The 20704-nt window shown below is 43.6% G+C and overlaps 1 protein-coding gene across 11 annotated transcripts in view; it reads left to right on the forward strand.

Annotated features, from left to right (window-relative positions):
- OTOL1 (otolin 1) overlaps positions 1–20373 on the forward strand; it is a 44369-nt gene extending 23996 nt beyond the window's left edge. For 2 of the 11 annotated variants that reach the window (XM_065073467.1, XM_065073471.1), the window contains 8 exons: positions 5197–5338; positions 10269–10371; positions 11734–12678; positions 13422–13527; positions 16002–16361; positions 17710–17799; positions 18169–18240; positions 18380–20373. In XM_065073467.1, coding sequence (XP_064929539.1) covers positions 16010–16361; positions 17710–17799; positions 18169–18240; positions 18380–19275 — 1410 coding nt within the window. In that variant the 5' untranslated portion in view covers positions 5197–5338; positions 10269–10371; positions 11734–12678; positions 13422–13527; positions 16002–16009 and the 3' untranslated portion in view covers positions 19276–20373. Of the gene's footprint in view, positions 1–5196; positions 10372–11733; positions 12679–13421; positions 13528–16001; positions 16362–17709; positions 17800–18168; positions 18241–18379 lie in introns of all 11 variants that reach the window. The other 9 variants (XM_065073463.1, XM_065073469.1, XM_065073465.1 and 6 more) reach the window with 7 other exon arrangements.
- Positions 20374–20704: the final 331 nt, after the last annotated feature.

Raw genomic sequence — 20704 nt, forward strand, 5'->3', positions numbered from 1 at the left:
TTTTCAGTGGTGCCCAATGACAGGATGAGGGGCAATGGGCACAGACTGAAACACAGGAGGTTTCATCTGAATATGAGGAGAAACTTCTTCACTTTGAGGTGCCAGAGCCTGGACCCTGTGTGATCTGCTCTGGTGACTCTGCATTAGCGGGTGGGTTGGACTGGATGATCTCCAGAGGTCCCTTCAACCCCAACCAGTCTGTGGTTCTGTGATTCTGGGGGGCTGGGTGCGGGAAAGGGTACCCGAGGGTGCCAGCAGGTGCCTGGGAAATGTTGGTGTTGGGATTCTCTGCTGGAAAAGACCATCGGACCATCCTCTGTTGGCAAAGCACATTGCAATGTTCTGCAGCGTGGCTGTGAGAAACCCGTGTTACGGGTGTGTGCAGGGGAAATGATGATAACGTATCAGATGAGGTGTTTCCAGAAAAGAGAGATATGGGTGGACAAGTACTTACAAGACTTTATCTGGAATTCTGTGAAATACTATGTGATGCTGCCATGAGGCTTAAGTTTCCATAGTTTATTCTGCCCTCAGTATAAAGACTCCATGACTTATTGTCCTGCTCACTACCAAAGAGCTATTTGAGAAGTTAACTTTGCAGTATAAGTGAGAAATAAAAGTAGCATAAATGCTTTGTTCCCTGTTTCCCATCAGCAGCAGGATGCTGGGTAGAATCTCATTCCCTAAGCAAAGTAATTGCAGGGACCTGATCTTGACAGGCTGATCCTATTTCTCCGCCTTCAAAACTGTTATATTTGCCACTAATCAAGTGATAAATGAGTGATATTAAGAAAGGAAGGGTTTTATCTTATGTTCATTCATTAAAGATTACAGGTTTTGCTGCTGGGCTATGTCTCAGACATAGTGGCTTTTGCTTTGGGGCCAGTGCAGTAGTGCCGCTGGAGATGAGGGATCCCTGGATTGCTCCTGATGATCTCCCCAAAATTAGTTGTGCCTGTGTAGCGTCTGCACCCAAAACCTTGCACTGGCAGTGTACCAAAATGCACAGAAGATGAGCAAATTCCTTGCCAGGTACGGTGGGAGCTGGAGTCACCTCCAGCGTGGTGGGACCACCGTGTCCCTGTTCTGGTGGCTTCTGAACCATGGAAGGTCATAAAGGTCACAAACTGTTTCAAGGGCCAGTTGTAACTGTAGTTATTTAAGTTCTTCTTCTAATATTTGAACACATTTTATGATGCTTTAAAAATGCTCTTTCCTTGATATCTTTAAAAGGCACTTGAACAAACAAAGCTGCGCAGTCAGCCAAGGGGCACCCTGGATGGGACACTTTCATTCCCAGCTCATACAGTGAGAACAGTGCCTCTTCTGCTATTTTTATGGTTGTTGACTGCAGAACTGATGCTTGCTTAGTGTTTGATCTTAAAAAGCAGCTATGCAGAGGCTTTGCTTTAAACTTAGAGATAGTTGTGCACCTTCCCAGCTCGAAGCAGAGCTCCCGTCAGCCCTGGAGTACCACAGGAGCCTGCGTTGTGCCTGTGTGCAGCTGAACTTGGTAAAACACCTCGCGCCAGGATGGACGGTGCTTGAATTTGTGTTTTTGCCAATGAAACAGCAGCAGGTGGCTATCACACTAGTCTTGTAAAAATACTTGCAAAAGCATTCTAGGCTATCAGAGCACTTGCTCCACAGCTTTAGATGTGCTGTTAAGGTATTTTTCAAAGAGGAATTTACAAGTGACTTTCCCACAGTCGCTTTATCAGCCCGATGATCTGATGCTGTCTTGCTTCACTCCGTCTGCTGGTGGTTGCATGAGGTGCACTTGCTAATTTACACAAGACGAAGCTTCAGTGTGTATATGAATGCTTCACACTTGTCTTTTGACACACACCATCCTATCGAATGGAGAAGGATTTGCCTTACAATGAATTACAGATTTGCTGATAATCAGGTGTTATTTGCCCGCAGACAGGGCTGCAGGGTCCCTGCCAAGCCCTGCTGGTGTTTCAAGGGCTGGTGCTTCCAGAGGGAGGAACCTCACCAAGGATGGTCAGAACTGCCTCCCAATTGAGTTCAGGTTTAGTAACTCTTGCGTGAGAAGGGCAGGGTTTAATCTGGAGGAGGCTGTGGTTTGATTTATCGTGCGTTGCTGCTGAGAGAGGAAAAGCTCCTTCCCCTCACCTGCTGTTTATCCCTGAGCTGCCTGTTCCACTCAGTCTCCTCCGCTCACCGAGCCAGCAGAAACCTGCTGGCTTGCACCTTGGAAGAAATGAAAAGCAAAGCAATGAAACAGGGTCTAAAAGAAAGTAGAGGGGAAAAAGGAAAAAAATGGAAATGGAAAGTCTCATCCCTTGCGTTTACCAGCACAGCCCCTGCTGCCAAAGGCCAGTGGTGAAACAGAGAAATAAACTTAACAGCAGAGTCAATTATACTGTTAAACAGGCATTCTTTATTTTATCAGTGCTGGGAAACACTGGGGATCATCCTCCGTCAGTGCTCCAGTAACTGGATGCTCTTGCATTGCTTATATTCACATGATTATTACATATGCATTACAATTTTTGAAAATTTTGACATACACTATACTAAGAAATAATAGATGATGTTAGTTATAATTGTTTAGTTTCTTGCTTACAATACATCTATTAATTATTAGTTAAATATAAACTAAGCACTCTGCTTCTAAACTGTGTATCACTTAATCTTCTGTTTCTCTCTTGTTGTGCAGAAGGATCTAAAATTTGAGAAATATCCCCTTGCTTTACAGGTGGTCAGAAAGCATTTATCTCATGCCAATTGGCTAATGATGGGTATGTCTTTTATAACTTAATCACAGTATACATGAATTTGGCAGCTTCTCTTCAGTGGAGACCCTTGTCCCCTGAGCAAAGAAGCCAAAAAGCCTCCTGATGCCTTAAAACCAGGCCTGTACAATAAAAGATGAATAACATCGATAAGCTAGGCCTAGCTGTCACCTTCCTTGGGGTTGGCAGCTTCTCACTCCAAACCTGCTTGAACCTCAGTCTCCTCTAAGAGTATTGTGCTTGTCATGGTAAAAATCATACCTAAGTTGTTACTTGTATAGAATATACAAAAATAAGGAGGTTTGTTGCCTTGTTTGGCGCTCTGGGAGATCTGCTCCCTTGTTTCACCACTGGGGATTTGCATTTGTTATTCCTGGGGATTTGAACTGGCTTTCTCTCCTGCAGGACACATCCGGAAGATCAGCCCCTTGAGACAGGAATAAAACCACTTACCTACTATAAAGGCTAACATAACATTAAAACTATAGTCTTTGAATATTTCACGAGTCTTTAGGCTCTGTCACACCCTGCTATGAAAATCCTTGCCAATGGGCATGTTTTCTTCCCAGCACGGGCCAGCGCGTGGCTGGATTTGCTGTCCGGGTGCATTTCTGTCCCATTTCCTTCTGCTTGCTCCTGCAGTTTGCCTTTCCACACATGACTTGGGTCCAACACATGGATGTTTCTTCTGCAGCAGCTGCTTTCTTGCCAGGGAGCACCATTCTGCATCCCTGTGGGTGCAGAGGTTTCTCCAGCACCCCTACCCCTTGTCTTCTGCTGGTTATTTCTCTCACCCGTTCAGGCTTCATCCATCCTGGAAGGGAAACCACCAGGCTGGGAGGCTGCTTGATAGGCATTAAGGTGACTCTTTGAGGGCAAAAAGGGGCTAATGTTGTAAAAATAAAGATCTTCATTTGTTAGCTGTCTGCATTTGTGGCACCGTCAATATGTGCTTTGGGTATTTACAAGCTTCGAATGTCAAATATTTACCAACTCATGTCAAAGTGCCACGATGATGGTTTTATTAATTCTGCTACGTAGTCTGCACCTGTCTTCTGCAGATGGCAGATCTTCTGTCTCACACGCAACGTCTGAAACTTCACTTCCTTTTGTGCAGTTTTATTTTGGAGAAGTAGATTTTAAGTGCAGGAGGGTCCTTTGCAGACCTGGTTACCTGAACAGACCCAGGGATGTTCCTGCAAACCTGACAAAACAAAAAGCCTAAGGTCATTTCTTTTTGCAATGGTGAGATATCTGGATATATATGTTTTTCATGTCTTGTCTAGCTAGTCAGGCTGTCTTGATTAATGGAAACCTCCAAAGTAAGCATAATGCTTGATTCATCTGAGTTTGCAAAGTATTCCTGTAAAGCATCACTGGGCTGGGATGCTAGGCAGAGATGCTGCTCTGGCTAAACCTCTGAGTATTGTCCCAATTTGCTGTAAATCTTTTCTTGTGGTCCTGTCGAAAATCACAGACTGATCTCCTGACAAAACCATGTTTAAAGTCAACCTGACAAATTAGAGAACAACCTTTTATCTCGGATAAAGCGATCGCCTCTGTGAGGTGTGTGTGACAACCATTCGTGGGTGGTTATCTCTCCACTTGCTTTAGCTGAACACCCCATAGCTTCTATTTTGGGAGTTAATGCAAAGGTGCCTGTAAGGCAAGACGGGCTGTGTAGGCGCTGGCTGGTGGGACAGTGGTGGCAGCAGTGGCTGGTGCTGATCCTGCCTCATGGTGACATTTCTTGTGGATTTGGTACAACGTAAGATCCATCGTCTCGTGTGAGAAATTATATCGCACAGGAAGCGGCTTCGATGTAGCATACAGCGAATTTGTGGTTATTTATAAGCAGCCCATCACTTGTCCTCATAAATATCAGTATTAAGTGGTGTTCTGAGTAAAGTCCAGTTGGGGTAACTCTGCCTGTACCCCAGCTAGAGGAGAGGCTGAGTGGCATTCTGCAGTCAGGTACAGCAGTTAATTAGATGGTAAAGGATTAATCAACTCGGAGTACAAGGGCTGGGCGGGATCTGTAGTCCTGCATGAGTCAGATCTCCACATCGCTCTGTCCCTTTGACAATATTAAATTGCTACAGCCACTTTAATGGTCTGTGTAAGCAAGTGTGTGATCTCGTGTTGTAATTGTAACCTTGTAATTGACCTATAGGAGATCTGAACACGTCCATACTCACATCCTCACTCAGATATCAGGTGCGAATATTTGTGCTTCTGGATTAAAAATACCTTTCTCTAAGTGTTACTGGGAAATTTATTGTTTCATTGTCATACTTACTTGCTACAAAGCTGGTTCATTTGAACAATCATAAAGACAAAACAGGAGGGGGAGTGAATATGAACAAATCATGTGTTGAATGCTCACAAGTAGGTCTATTATTTTAATAGTTATTGCAGAATTCTTTCTTCTTAGCAGGGGCTCATCTACGAGATCTGGATTTGTGACAGGCAAAGCTGCTGGAAGCTTCAGCGAGGGATGTTTGAACCTCCAAGACACAAGCTGTTCCTTTTCCCACATCTGCTGGGTGACTCGCATGGTTCCCAATCTCCATCCAGTGAGTAGTCAGCACCCATGGCTGTGGAGGCGAATGCGTGGTGTGCTCCTCTAACTGCTTCCTAAGTGGCTTAGGGAAAAGTTAATTTGCTTTAGGAGTCTAGTTTCCCTCTAGAGAAGGCGGCTGTGTTCTCTGGTGGTCTGGAAGGCAGTGTCAGCCCGTTTTACGGCTCCTCTGGGTTGCACCCAGTTGCTGGAAAAGGCTTTCAGCTTCATTTTCAAAACACTCTAGTCCATCCACTGTTTCATCTTCTCATGCTCTTTTACAATCCTGTGCGACTACAGCCAGCCTGGCGATCAGTCCTGCTCATTCTGACACCAGTTTGCCATGGGAAATTCTCTTAAAATGAGCAATTCTCTATTAGCAAGAATTGTTGTGGTTTTTTGTTTGTTTGTTTTCCCCTGTTTACTTTGACCATATAGATTCTTTATTACTACTCTCAATGGAAACAAGTTTAGAAGATGCAGGTCTGACAGATACCTGATTTTTCATGTTTTATCTATGAATCACATATACGTGGTGTTCAAATATGTCCTTTTCGTCCAGAGGCTGTTGGTAAGTTATTCTGGGAAGACGTTTGTTGTCTCCTGTTGCGCTGGTCCTGGATGGAGCAGGATGCTCAGGATGCGGAACACGATGTCTGAGGTCTGCGGGGGTGATGAAGGCCGAGGGCTGGGATCTTTGTGCTTTATCTTTGGGTGGTGCAGGCTGGAAAACCATCCTTGGCAGGGCTGTTGGGAGCGCTTGGAGTGCCCTCGTGTGCTGAGCCTCCGGCTGAAGCAACAATTCTCCACAATTTCTGAAATGTGTCATCCTTCTCCATCCCACCTTCTGCCCCCTCATCCCTGTTTCTTCACAGCCAGCGTGGAAACCTCCTTCTTCGTCTTTCAGCTCTGCTTGTAGAAATATGCTACATTTCACCACGAGGTCTGGCATATGGCAAAGCTTGTCACTATTTTGGAGTCCAAACCAGATTCTGTCACCTCATCACAAACAGCAGCTACTGCTGTGGAAATCCTTCCCACCAAGGCACTTTTGCCTTTTCAAGGGCTGCTGGGAGGGGTGGAAGGAGGTTACTCTGCTCCTGCCCTCATCAGAAGATCTAAAAAATACAAGGTATTTTATTCATCGTTATAATTAAGTATTATTATACATTCCCTTGTATTATTGCTGCTGCTGGTTGAGGTGCGAAAGACACAGAGAGGTTTGTGCAGTGGCTTCTCTTAAGGAAAATTAGGAATAATGAGTGTGGGAGAAAGATGAATGGGAGATGCAAACCCAACGTGCATCTCGTTGCCTCCGCAGCTTGTCTCTGAGCATGCTGAGGTGTGAAATGAGCCCCAAACCACAATTTGCTCCTCATACCACCTCTCGCCTGTGGTTGAACGGAGAGCTGTATTTCTAGGATAGTTAATTTTCACCTTGCGTGGGCATGAAGTGCCTGTTCCAAAGAAATCAGTGGGAATCTTTCCTCTGACTTTAGTGTTGATCCGAAGTCCTGTGCATGTAGTTTATATGTCAGAAAAAAAGCCAGTTCTCTCCATCCCCACTGCTTTTTAATTTTGTAAATGCTATAAATTCCCAACAGGGTTTGAGTCCAACACACACACAGATCATTTTGTTCCTAGATTTTTTGCTTCTTCTGAGGATTTTCAGCTTGCAGCATGCATTTCTTTACAGCACTGTGACTTTAAGTGCCATAACCTTGCTTTATTACAAAACATTTATTTGCAGTGCAAAGAAGAATCTGGGTTAAAGGAAAATAGGTGTTTCAGTTTCCTTATTTCCAAGGGGTGTTGCAATACCTCCCAGTGTACAATGACTTGCAAAGGAGTCTGCGGCACTGTGTGTCAATGTTGGGCCACAGAGGAGCAGGACCAGGTTCTTTGCTAAATAAAATTTAAATACAATTTTATATAAAATAAAATAAAATAAAATAAAATAAAATAAAATTTAAAAAGTAAAATTTCTGCTGTTGTAGAGATCTATAAGCCCTTTATCTCCTAAGATGCTTCTTAACGTGGGTAGTTTCAGGCTGACTGGATTTCACAGTATTAAAACAGATAATGATTGCAGTGTTTATTATGGAATAATAAGCTTAGGCCAAAAGCTTTTCCCAATGCAAAGCACTTTGCCTTGGACAAGCTGTGTCTCACAGTGAGATATCGCCATCTCCTGGGCAGGTGCAGCTGGAACACAGACTTTGGTTATTAATAAAACCTCCAGTAATTAAAAGCCTGGTAGTGACCTGGCAAGAGCTGAGTCTGTATGTCGGTATTTTAGTTGATGCTATTCAGACGTACATCTTAATACACACAAGGGCACAATCCGACTCAGAAATCAGAAGCGCAGCTTAGTATCTCTTTGTGTACAAATGGTTGTAGTTACCAGGTTGATGTCCCTTAAATATTACAACCTCTGAGTCATTTCTTCTCCAGTTATGAGACTGGAAAAGTTTAAATGTAATTACATTTGGGATTATTGTCGTTTACTTCCTAGAGTCTGAGCCTTTTTAACACAAGGCTCAGAACTGGCTTTTTAAAAATGAAATATGTGATTTTCTGCAATCACAGGATTTTAAGAGATTAAAAGTACTAACTATACTAAATCTCATGGCAAAACGATGAGGTTGGCAATATTGGAGCCTGACTTGCTGCTTGGTACTATATTTCCCTTTTTAAAAAGATGTGTAGGCATAAGCTCTTGATTTTAATTAAATGTTGTCTTTCAGAAGGGAAAGTGGCAGGCGTATGGAGCCAGAGAGACCCTCTGTGAAATAATTAGATGAAAACTGACAATATTTGGCTTAATCCACAGTGCTGGCTTAAAGGTTCTAAGGAAACAACACCTGCCCTTTGCAGATTAATAGGCTGCTGCTGTGTTAGTGATCCCGGCAAACACCTTTGGTAAATGTTGCCTGTTCTCATAGCAAAAGAAACTTCCTAAAACTTGTCAGCCAGCCAAGGCAATTTTATTTGTCTGTGGAACGTTATGGGAACTTTACATATATGAGAATAATTGCACTCGATCCAAGTACAACTGCAGCTGTGAGACCAAACCTTATCTGATTTGTAAAGAAAAATTAAAAGAAATAACTGTGAATATTAGAATGAATTTTTAAACAGTGATAATTTGCAATTTTTGATCAAGGTTTGAACTTGAGACATTTGGCCTCTCTGGGCCCCCACACAATACAGAGCTCAGATGTTTTAACCCCTGTGCTCAGGGTGGTCCAATTCTGTTGTCTCCTCCAGCGCATCTTTCTCCAGGTGAGATGTTGCCAACTCACCTTTCCTGTCTCCTCCTTATTTTGGCTCCATAAATGCAATTTAGCTTCTGAATTGCACCCACCAGAAGCCCGAAAGGGCCCTCAACTCTTTAAATTGTTCAGAAAATCCAATTAAAGTTGGATGTTCATATAAAGTCACTCTGACAGTTCATCTCCTTGCCATCATATTGTCCAAAATGCAACTTTCTAGTCCACAGTATGAGTATTTTTAAAAGGTAAATTACAGCTTACAACTATTTATAGAGGCCCCTGTGATTTCTAGCAGATTATTTCACAGGCAAATATTTAGTCTGAGAGAAGGAAATATTTTGAATGAGGTATCTATTTAGATATAATCAGTTATAAATGTATACATAAACCTGCTCATTTGTGACATGCTATTGGCATGATGGACTTCTTTTGGGATTATTTTGATCTCAGAATAATTAAATACTGGGATGTACATCACAAAGGAAAGCAGCACATTACCTCAGAGGTGGCAGGTACTATCTCATGGTTTTCCTATATGAAACATGAAAAAGGAGATTTCAGCCAGAAAATATAATTTCCAGGAAGCTGCAATAAAGCAACTGTTGCTCTATATGTCCTGCAAATAGTGACGGTAGAGACCTTTCTGTGCTTTTTTAAGGTCTGTGCAATATATGCAGTTTTTCCTATTTATTTTAGCACCTAAGCCTGTGAATACAAGAATCTTCATATTTGTGGATAGGAGATAAGTTTCTGCATTGGCAGATATTCTTCAGGTGAAGTACTTGCACTGCATTATGATTTTAAACTAAAGGAGGGAGATTCAGGCTGGACATGAGGAAGGAATTGTTGTCCCTGAGGGTGGTGAGAGCCTGGCCCAGGTTGGCCAGAGAGGTGGTAGATGAACCATCCCTGGAGACATCCCAGGCCAGGCTGGACGGGGCTCTGAGCAACCTGAGCTGGTGAAGATGTCCCTGCTCATGGCAGGGGGGGCACTGGGGGAGCTGGGAACATCCCCTCAACCCAAACTATTCTGTGATTCTATAACTGTGTATCGCTTCTCTACTTTTATCAGTAGTCATTCTGCTGAGAAAGCTCTTGCTTCTGCTGCATTCAGCCGGTTCCCATCAATACCAAGAGCAGAATGGGGACCTGGAAACCTGTTGTCCATTGCTGGGGACACGTGCCACCAAGGTGGTCCCAGAGGGTGGCCCTCAGGGGTTCCTGGGCTGGTTTGACACCCTCAGCCGCAGTGTGCAGCTGACACCCCTCACCCCAGAGGGACAACCAGCACCTCAGCACACCCTCCAGCAAATATTGTCTGTGCTGAGTGATGGACCAGAGACAAGGAGGGTACGAGTCCCACCTCTTGCTATGAGCACAGGCACAGCTATTGAGGCCTATTTTGTTTCTTAACCACACTGAAGAAAACCAGCAGTTCACCAGATCTGCAGGGTTTGTGTGACATCCCCGAGCCCTGCACACAAAGGGACACCAGGGTGAAAAAGGGGAGCCAGGTAATTTTATCACGTTTTTACCTTTGACCATCTAGAGTTTCCAGACGAGCACAATGGACGTGGTTCTTAGTGGAGACCAGAGGCACTTGGAGGTCCTGACAAAGGGGATCGGTGCCCTGGAGTGCTGTGATGCACGGAGACCTGCGTTTATTTGCAGGGTCATTTTCCACTCCTAAAAGGACTTGAAAACATCAGCATCGTGGGAGTTCAGCCTGATGAGCTACAACAACTCATGTGCTGTAATTCGGTCTCTCGCAGAAGTAAGTACGTGTTACTGGTATTTTAAATATGCATTTAGGGACTCATCGAGTAACTGACTCAATAGAATGTAATAGGTATCATGAAGTTCTCATAGCCCTTAAATAAATCCCTAAATGCTTATTTATGGGAAATGGTAGCTTTTGGATCCTTCTAGCCATTATACTTTAAAGTGCAATAAATCTCTATTTAGGTGTAACTGCACTGCTACCCTATTTTAAACAACATATGGCGCAGGGTTTGGGGGATATACTGGCACAGACTGATGCAGGATTTTCCTGCTCTTATTTTCCCCTTCATATCTGAATCTTAATAACACTAAATGCAATTACACTGATTTTACAGGGACATTATTTTATTCCTTTGCATCCAATAAAAATCCCTGTGGTAGCATTTTTTTCAAGTCAAGCATGAGAAGTAGCTCCTTTTTCCTACATAAACACCTTGTTTAATATTTACACTAAACGCTTTAAAGTTTTAATCACAAATGAACCCCCCCAGTTTCAAGCTGAAAACAGAACAATTGTAGAGAGAAATTCCAAAGATTTTTGGTTTTTCCTGTCCTGCGTGGCATCTGAATAGCGGCATCTCCAGGTGAAAAAAGGATTTTAATCTTTTATATTGTGCTTGCTTTATCATGGTGTTTTTACACCACTTAAAGCTTAGTTCCCAGTAGAAAAAACTGGACTTTATTTAGGTGAACATGTAATTTGATGCCCAGTGAGGATTCTCCTCCAGAGCTGTGTTCTGTCTATTCTGACACGTTCTTAATAAAGGGAATTTAACATTATATTTTATCTTTGGTGGGTAAACCAGATAGATATTATTCCCTCTCCTAATTAACAACATAGCAGAAAATTTTCCTTTCGATCTGCTTTCTGTTTAGCTCTGTTGGTTGGTCATGGTGAAAAAAGGAAACCAAAACGCTAAATTGTTGTAGGAAACCTTCTGACAAGTATTAATCATTTTGTTTCACACAGAAATGTTAATTTCCTTTGAACACTTTTAATCCAGCTCAAATGTAATTTAATTCCATTTTTACCCACTTTCTAGTGTATGTGAATATTCTCTTTTCCAGTTTGCCTTCTTGATATTTGAGCGTTAAGATTTTAAATTACCTATTATTACAAGCCAGGCTTATTTTCCGTGCTGCTTGGGTTTTCACCATTTCCTCCTTTATTGTATTTCCAAACATTTAGTTGACCAGCCTACTTTGTGCCTGCAGGTCTAAATTTCCCAGTTTCATTGCCAACATTTGGAAGTGGAACCCTCTGGGAGGTGCTTTTTGAATCTCGTTTAAGAAATACTCCATTAATTGAATACTAAATATATTTAACTGTTTGCCGTGTCCCTCTTTGTTTCAGAATGGCAGGAATTTTAATGGCCCACGTGAATAATTTGTATCAGGAAAATGTGGATCCAGATCCCCCGAATAAACAGGATGATTAATCTAACGCTAAGTCTTCATTTACACTCTCAACCCATGAGTTTCCCCAACTGCTTCAGTAACTCAATAAGCACTGTATAATTCAAAACCCTGCAGTTGTCACATAATCTAATAATACTATTTCAGACTGCTACCAGTCAAGCTATTCAGAAAAATACGCTAACGCAAGATTAAAGCTGTTTTTCTTGCTTTAGCTTTAGTGTGCAGCAAATATGGCATTAAATTGAAGTCTGTAAGAGTGTAGCTTTGGTGAATATGGAGGCAACACTGTAAAATGCAGTAATCTTCATTAAAATGGTTAATTTTCCCCTGTTGAATACTTCTGTTGCTAACAAAAAGTCCTGAGTTAAGACCGAATTAAGGGTTTCATTATAAGTGATTTGGTTGCCTTTTATCTTCATTTCTTGTCAGAAATGTAACTGCTGAAGACACAAGTATTTTGAACTTCAGTTTAAAACATTGAGTCCAATTGTGGTGTTGAAAAGGGTGATTAATTTTTGAAAAAGAACTGTTTTAATTGAGGGTCCAGCTCTGTTTTCAACAGCAGAAATGAGCATCAGCGAGAGCTGGTGCATGTTCCACCGTGTCCCACACGAGGACTGAGCATCACGCTGCCAAACTCATTGATTTCTCTGAAACAGCCTGAAAAGTGAATCAATCTAGTCCGCTATGCTTAGTAATAGACTTTTCTTAATCAACTTGTTGCCGAAAGCTGGAGACTATTGCGCGGGAAAAGGTGGTCGCAAATAAATCACGGAGGATTACAATTCTCTCCATTGAAGGAGAATCGATGGTTTTCTCCATTCTGCCTGAAACAAGCAGCTTTTCTTGTCCGGCAGCCGAGCTTGGAGCGTGCTGGGAGGTAAGAAATTCAGGGTGATGGAACGAGACGGTTTCCTTGCTTGTATTTCAGCCAGACAAGGCGATGAAGGCAGCCTCACATTCCTGAGTTTGGTACTGAACTCTGAACCGGGCTGGGAAATCTAACTATAAATCTGCCCTGTTTTAATGGGAAGGAAACACAGGGTGTGATTGCTGGGAAAGAGCGAGGAAAATCAATTAGCCCATGAAACCCAAAGAGGTTATTAGTTCCAATAAGAGCAATGCTGTCACAAGAGATTTTATCCCACGGGGACAAAACCTCTGGAGGTGGAGGGAGCAGAAGGCGTTTGCTTGCTCCATCTCTGCATTTACCCAGGGCAGGCCAGATTTGAGGCTAAATTCCCATTTTGGGAATCCAGCCCCATGCACACATGCACTCATGAGCCCACACAGCTATTTCTGTCATTTTGCTTTTACCATTTCTCACCTCCCATGGTAAGGAGGGGAGTGCGATGCCAAACTCTGCACATTAAATACCGACAGAGAAACCCGGACCCTATGGAAGCAAATGGACAAATTCCCCCTGAATCTGATGGTACAAAACACAAGCTGTGAGTTGAAAGACGAGTTTCCCAAAGCCCCAAAAACTGGTGTTGGGGGAAGAGCCAAAAAAGTCCCATATGAAGAACAGTGTCCCAGCACAGGAAAGGGTTTGAATTTCCCCAAATTTCCTGCTCCTTTTGGGGGACTTTGCCAATCTGCCCTTCTCCCCACACTGTGCAGGTTCTCATTGGCCACAGGAGCAGCTGTTACACAAATAAAACCGATTCTCTCCGAAAAAGAAGATTGTCTTTCTCCAAGTGCCATTGAGGAGGGGACCGTTTGTAAGGTAGGAGAGAGCACACACTGGTGGTTTAGTCTTCAGGTGGGATATTTCCAATGAAATCATAGAATTTAAGACATACCGGCGACATAATTTGTCTCAAGAAAAGTCACTGTCTGTAATGAATGTATGAGGACTCGTGTATTTCCTTTCCTGCATAAGGACTTGAAATAACTAAGCGCAATCATCTCTCTGATATTTAAAGCTGAGAGATTGGGGTTGAATACCTGTTATGAACTGGAATATCTAAATACTCTAGTTTTAGGGACCAAACCAGAGAAAAACTGTATTGTTGCAATGTTATTGTGGGATACATGCTAACAATTAGTGGATATTTAGATCAAACTAAATATAGATGTACTGAATGAGGCGTCAGTGAGGCGAAGTTTAATTCTTCATGTTTTGTGTCCACTGTGAATCACAATCTTTTCTAGTGGTGGAATTCCAATGGATGATTTTGGAATCAGTGGTAGAATCAGCCCAGTATTTCATTTTTATTAAAATGTGTTTATATATTTAAGGATAATTATTTTAGGAACAGCTTTGCACATGATAATGAAAAATCCCTTCCTCTGAGCAATTTATTTTCTAAACAGACTGGTAAGCTATAATTTTTTTTATTAGTGATGTTTTTCCGGTGTTTGATGGCGATCCATCAATCTGCCTATGGAACTGGTGACTATCTGGTTTTAGCGGTTGCTGCAGAAGTGGTTTGTGTCAGTAAAACACAGAAACGCTTTCGATTTGAAAACCAATTTGCCATTTCCCCATAAAGTTACCAAGTCTCTAAACCAATAATTTCTCCTTCTGGCTTTCAGCATGTGGAAATTATGTGTTTATTTAGTCATCTCCAAAGTGGCAAAACCTTGCTGCACAAGTATATTTGTCCTTTACTGGAGCTGATGGGTTAAAGAGCGGGTTGAATGGCAGCAATGGGCAACAGTGATTGCTGGGGATATTGTATAGATAATCAATTTGCCGTTAAATGATTTTGTTTTGGTGAGAAAATGGAAAAAATCATGACTCTTTCTTCTAAAACGTAATTATTAAAGACAGAAACATTATAATCCGGCCCTCAAATACCTGACTTTGAGTCAGATCTCTTTTTCCTCTGGTTGGCAAGGACAGTGAGTGTTTCTCCTGGTGACTTTTTCATGTAATGAAGTGCCTTTGCTGCTCAGGAAGGTTCGATTACAGGTTCAGCAAGAAAGGGAGTCTGTTCCGTTTGTATTTACAGGTCAGTACACTGGTTTAAAAAAGAAACAAAGATGCTTTATATGACAAGTCATCTGAGAGGCGTCATCTGTCCTATAGGAAAGAAAATATGTGCTTCTTATTTCGTTCTTCCTTTGTGGTTCAGCTAAATCAGCTCTTTAAAAATAAGAAGAATGGACCTGAAAGTTTACTCTAAAAGAGTCCAGAAAATGAGTCAGTAACAAAGGAAAAACTGACAAATTTTGGAATAGTTGATGTTTCATTTTGTCTCTATTTATGCTTTTAGGTCAAAGCTTTTTATAATGTGCAGTTTTATTGGACTCTGAAATCATTATGGAATTATTCCTAATCATACATGTGGAATAGAGACGTCGTGTCCCACTGATCGTATAACTCACAGTCTGTCCCCATAACATCTATTGATACCTGTGGGAGCACGTCCAGCCACAGCCAACAGGAGCAGGAGAATGACAAGTGCTCTGGAGGGTGATGGTGAATAGGAGTGAGTAGGCAGGAGTTTGGGCTAATGTTGCTTTACTTTTCCCATAAAAAGTGAGGCTTTGTAACGTAGTCTGGCAAGTAGAAGCCCACATGTGCCTGACACTCCTGCAGGTCTTTCTGATGAGGAGAGACTGGGAGAGCTGGGGCTGTTCAGCCTGGAGAAGAGAAGCTGAGAGGAATCTGATCAATGCTGATCAAAATCTCAGGGTGGGTGTCAAGAGGATGGACCAGACTCTTCTCAGTGGTGCCCAGGATGAGTGACAGGACACCTTCTCAGTGACAGGATGAGTGGCAACAGGCACAGACTGGAACACAGAAGGTTCCATCTGAATATGAGAAGAAACTTCTTCACTTTGAGGTGGCCAGAGCCTGGCCCAGGCTGCCCAGAGAGGTTGTGGAGTCTCCTTCTCCGGAGACATTCAAACCCACCTGGACGTGATCCTGTGTGATCTGCTCTGGCGACCCTGCGTTAGCGGGTGGGTTGGACCGGATGATCTCCTGAGGCCCCTTCAACCCCAAGCACTCTGTGACTCTGGCTTGTGCCTGGGCTGTGGGTTAGCCCTGATGAGCAGGGCTGGATGTCTCTCATGCAAAACCAGGTGATTATCTGGAATAGTAATGAAAAAGGAAGTATAGTGAAAGGAGTGGAAATAAAAGCACAAGAAAAGAGACGGTGGATGCAGAGTAAGTGGGCTTTTTGGGGAACGTGCAAATGCAAAGAGTGTTGCGCAGTGATTTATTAAGGTATTTGTCTTTTCCTACAGCTGCCAACATGTGGAGCTCACCAGGGCCCATCTCGACGTTTGTGCTGCTGGTTGTTGCTGCCGTGCACGCGGGAGTGAAGGTGACCCCAGATGTCAAGTACACGAAGACGAAGCCCGTGCAGCTGGCGGGTGACGGTGCCTCTCACACCCCTCCCACTCCCTTCGCGGGAAAAAGCCCGTTCCCAGCAGCACCGGCCAGAGCCGAGTTCTCCACCCCAAGCCCCGTGGCCCGAGGGGCCACCACACTCTTCCCCATTGAGAACTACACTCTCGACACGACTGATTTCTTCTTCAACTGCTGTGACTGCTGCCCACCCACTGCGGGGCCGCGAGGGCGGCCGGGGGAGCAGGGACCACCAGGTAGGGTGATGCCTATCTCACCGCTCTTGTTCCTTCAAGAAATGAGGTGCCAGGACTTGTGCAGCAAATGCTGAACATGATTATAGCTCATGTAAAGCCAGAACAAAAAAATTGCATGCTAGCAACATCTCAGAAGTTATAGAACACTAATATGAGTGGGAAAGCCCACAGAAGAAGCTGTGTCTCCATGGCGCTCACTTTGGGGACCACAGTGGGAGCACAGACAGAGGTGTCCCCATACCATGGCACTGTTGGCGGGTGCCCCATGTGGCCACGCTCTTCGATTCTCTGTCCCTGGGTCTGGTGCCTTGGGAGTCACAGATTTACTTTCACGTTCACTTCAACCATGTGTTTATAACCCTCAAAACTACCTCCCAACAGTTTTGTATCTTTGCTGAAGGTTTATGGTAAAAGTCTTTTATTTTGGATTTTTTTTTCCTTTGCTCTCACAAGGGGGAGCTCTGTATAGAGCACCTAAATATTTATGAGACATACTTTGTCTCTTTTTTCTACTGCTAAAATATGTGTCTGTAGAGTGCCTAAGTTTAATATTGCTATAATGAATTGTGCATTAGTCTGCAAATGTCCACTTTAATAGCACTAATATTGGAGATAAAAAATGATTAATCTGAGGAAAGGTGGTAAAATCATGAAATAATTTTCTTTTAATACAGTGTACTCGAGGGATTTTCACTTCCCATAGCTTGGGAGGGACTGGCTAATGGAAATTATAGTGGCTGCAGAGGGAGTTTGCACTCACACGTCCCTTGAGTGTTGATGGAATAGTCCTTGTGTCAAGTCGGTTGTGTTATGATGATTGGAGCTGCCACAGTCTGCTCCCAGATGGGCACCAAGAGTCTCTAGATTCCCAAGTGGATGAAAAAATAATAATAACAAAAAGATTGAAGTGAGCTTGCTTGCCTTTCAACCCATCCTTTATGCAGCATGGAGCTGTCTGCCAGGTTCCACTTTTATATTTGCAGACTTAATTCTTTTTAAGGAGAGGGGCAGTTATGCAGCTATGGGAGCTCCTTAGATGTGCTCAGGTGTTAAAGACAGGTTACTTCTGAGGTTTTATGAATGTTTGAGCTCCTTTGGCACCGAGGCAGCTGAAAGTTAGTTTTAAAAAGCCTTTAAGAGTGAAATGCAAAACCCACCTGTCTCATTCTTCGCATTGGTTGTATGATGCCAAATCAAATTAGACGGTTCTTCCCAGGGTGATGGAAAAAGAGTTTCCCTTACCTGGAATCCCTCACTGCCTTGTTGCTTAGGTATTCTTTTGAATTTTCTTTATAAACTTAAACCTTTGATTTACTAAGGTAATTTTGTTGATGTGATTACATTACAGGTCCCAAGGGGGAGAAGGGAGACGCTGGTTTGCAAGGTCTGCCAGGAGCCCCCGGTCCTCAAGGTCCTAAAGGTTCCAAAGGAGAAAGAGGTAAAGCAGAGTAACTGCTCATTTCAAAACCAGATGCTTTTGTCCTCGTGGAATATCATGAGTGAGAAACGCAGCGCTGTCAGCTTCTCCATCTTGCCATTAAACAGCAGCAACTGCCTCCTAAGGAGGTGCTGGTTAGAGTCAGAAACCCAGCATTTGGGTGAGATGCAGTTGTCTGCATGATGGTGCTTGGTGCTGTGTGATTCAGCTGAGGTTTCCGAAGGCATTTCTTGGAAACACACGTTGCTCACGTCTGTTTTGTTAATGAAGTGAGGGACACATGTAAAATGGTTCCAGTTGTCTTCTGTGTAATGGTTGCTGTGCTGCAGACAACACCACCAACAATATATTAATGGTGAAATGTCCTAGGAGGCAAAGGAGAGCAAGGCGAGCGAGGATTGAGTGGAAACCCCGGGTATCCAGGCAAACCTGGGCTGCAAGGTACGAAACATTGGCTGGGAAATACAAGAATATTGCACTGACCATTCCCTTTGCTGTTAGTGATGACGCTTCATCTCCAAACAATCTGATACTAATGTTTTTAATCTTTATTTTTTCCCCTACTTTGCCCTTTCCTTAGGTGAAGCTGGAGCAAAAGGCAATAAGGGCAACTACGGCTTCCCTGGACTGAAGGGACAAAAGGGCTCCAAAGGGGACACTTGTGAGAATGGCACCAAAGGAGACAAGGGAGATAGGGGGGATGTCGGGGGTCCCGGAGTGGCCGGAGAACAGGGTGACAAGGGGGAAAAGGGTGACACAGGGGACAAGGGGTATTGTGGGGAGCCGGGGGGGAGAGGCGCAAAGGGGGAGAGAGGAGAAGCGGGGACAAAGGGAGAGAAAGGCAGCAAAGGGGAGATGGGGGCTGAGGGTGTTCAGGGGGCAGATGGAAAACAGGGAGAGAAGGGTGAGCGAGGAAATAAGGGTGAAAAAGGGGACCTGGGACCCGCCGGTGCGATGGGACCTTCTGGGCCCAAGGGGGTTGCCGGCAGCAAGGGGGGCCGAGGGGCCCCGGGAAAGAAAGGCTCCCGTGGGGCGAAAGGTGCCCGGGGGGACACAGCAAAGCTCCTACGATCAGCCTTCAGCGCCGGCTTGTCCAAGCCCTTCCCTCCGCCCAACGTCCCCATTCGGTTTGACAAGATCTTGTACAACGACCAAGCAGATTACAACCCTTCCACCGGCAAATTCAACTGCAGCGTGCCCGGGGCGTACGTCTTCTCCTACCACCTCACCGTCCGAGGGCGGCCGGCCCGCGTCAGCCTGGTTGCCCAGAGCAGGAAGGTGGCCAAAGCCCGGGAGACGCTCTACGGCCAGGAGATCGACCAGGCGTCTTTCCTGACCGTCCTCAAGCTGAGCGCAGGTGACCAGGTGTGGCTGGAGGTTGCACGGGACTGGAACGGGGTCTACGTCAGCGCTGAGGATGACAGCATCTTCACAGGGTTTCTTCTATATCCAGATGTTTTTGAGATCCTGCTATAGATTTAAAGGGTAAAGGCATTACTGAGAAATGTGCCTTTCCCTCCGCCTGCAAGAGGAGAAATAATCATCACTTTAACACATTTAGTTGCAACATTTCATGATGTTTTAACAAAAATATTTATATTTGCAAAATATAAATCACAGTATCACAGTATGTTTGGGATTGGAAGGGACCTCAAAAGATCATCTAGTCCAATCCCCCAAATCATCTAGTCCATCATCTAGTCCAATCCCCCAAAATCAGTCTTAACTAGCAGCCCCAAGGAGCGGTGTGTCCTTTGTGCAGGTGGGTGATAACTGAGGGAAACAATTGTCCAAAATGCAGCAGCACCGGCACGTGAACGGTGTTTCTCATAACAGACTTCAGCTTTGCAATTAGCCTCTTCAAATTATGTAGCAAAAGTCATTGTCTGACAGCAATTTTAATCAGGCCAGCTCCTGCAATCTTTGCAAGTTCAAAACTCCGCTGGAAATCGCTACTGAGAACCATTGGTTTTGGTAAAGATCGCAGAGTTTGATTTATAGAGCTTAATCAGGTGTGAACATGAGGAGTAGGTTTCTTGAGATCACGTGAAATATTTATTTTATCCAGTACTTTAGACTTGGTCATGAGTTATATCAAAGTTTGTCTAAAAGAGTATTAGAGCTACTTGATCAATGCAAAAAGCCTCACAATCTTTGTCCTTAGGCAAAAATATATCTGAAACTTCCAAAAATAACTGAGAGATGCGTAATCCACCCCATCAGGGTACTGGGAACCCCCCATCTCTGAGCTGCTGATGATTCAGCTGATGCTGCGAGGAGGAGGAGGGGGAGGCAGGATTGGCTTTGGCATTTGCCCGAGTCCCCAGTTGTGATGGCCCAGGGAACGTGTGGGCACACTTTGGAAAATCCAGTTTACCAAACTGGAACTGAATCTTGTAAAATAAACCTACGATGTTAAATAATCTCTGCATGTGAGATTTGATATATTTCCTTATTGATGCAGCTTTTCTCATCGTAGTAACTTTACACCACCTTTAGTATATGAACTATGGCACGCAAAATTGTTCCGATTACTCCTTTTTTTTTAGAAATAAAACTCAAATCTCATAATTAGCCTTCGGTGGTGCTGGGATTTACTTGTCTTCTCGGGCAGTTGCAAACCCTGGATGTTTTCTCTGTGATTTGATGAATTCTGCATCTGAGCCCAATGCAGATGGGGTGAATTAGGCTACTATTCCCATTGCTCTTGGTTTCCTTGCTTAAATTGCTGTCGCGCTTTCCATATAATATTTAAATACCTTCATAAATCTTGTCCCTGTCCCTACTGTCTTTTTTCTACATGGCACCGAGATGAAGAGTTTCTGATACTTTTTTATACGTTGAGAAAATTAACACCAGAGAACTGCTATTAAATTCAAAGATAAAAACAAGGCAATTTTTAAGA

This window comes from Columba livia, chromosome 9, assembly GCF_036013475.1.
Source record: "Columba livia isolate bColLiv1 breed racing homer chromosome 9, bColLiv1.pat.W.v2, whole genome shotgun sequence".
Taxonomy (NCBI): domain Eukaryota; kingdom Metazoa; phylum Chordata; class Aves; order Columbiformes; family Columbidae; genus Columba; species Columba livia.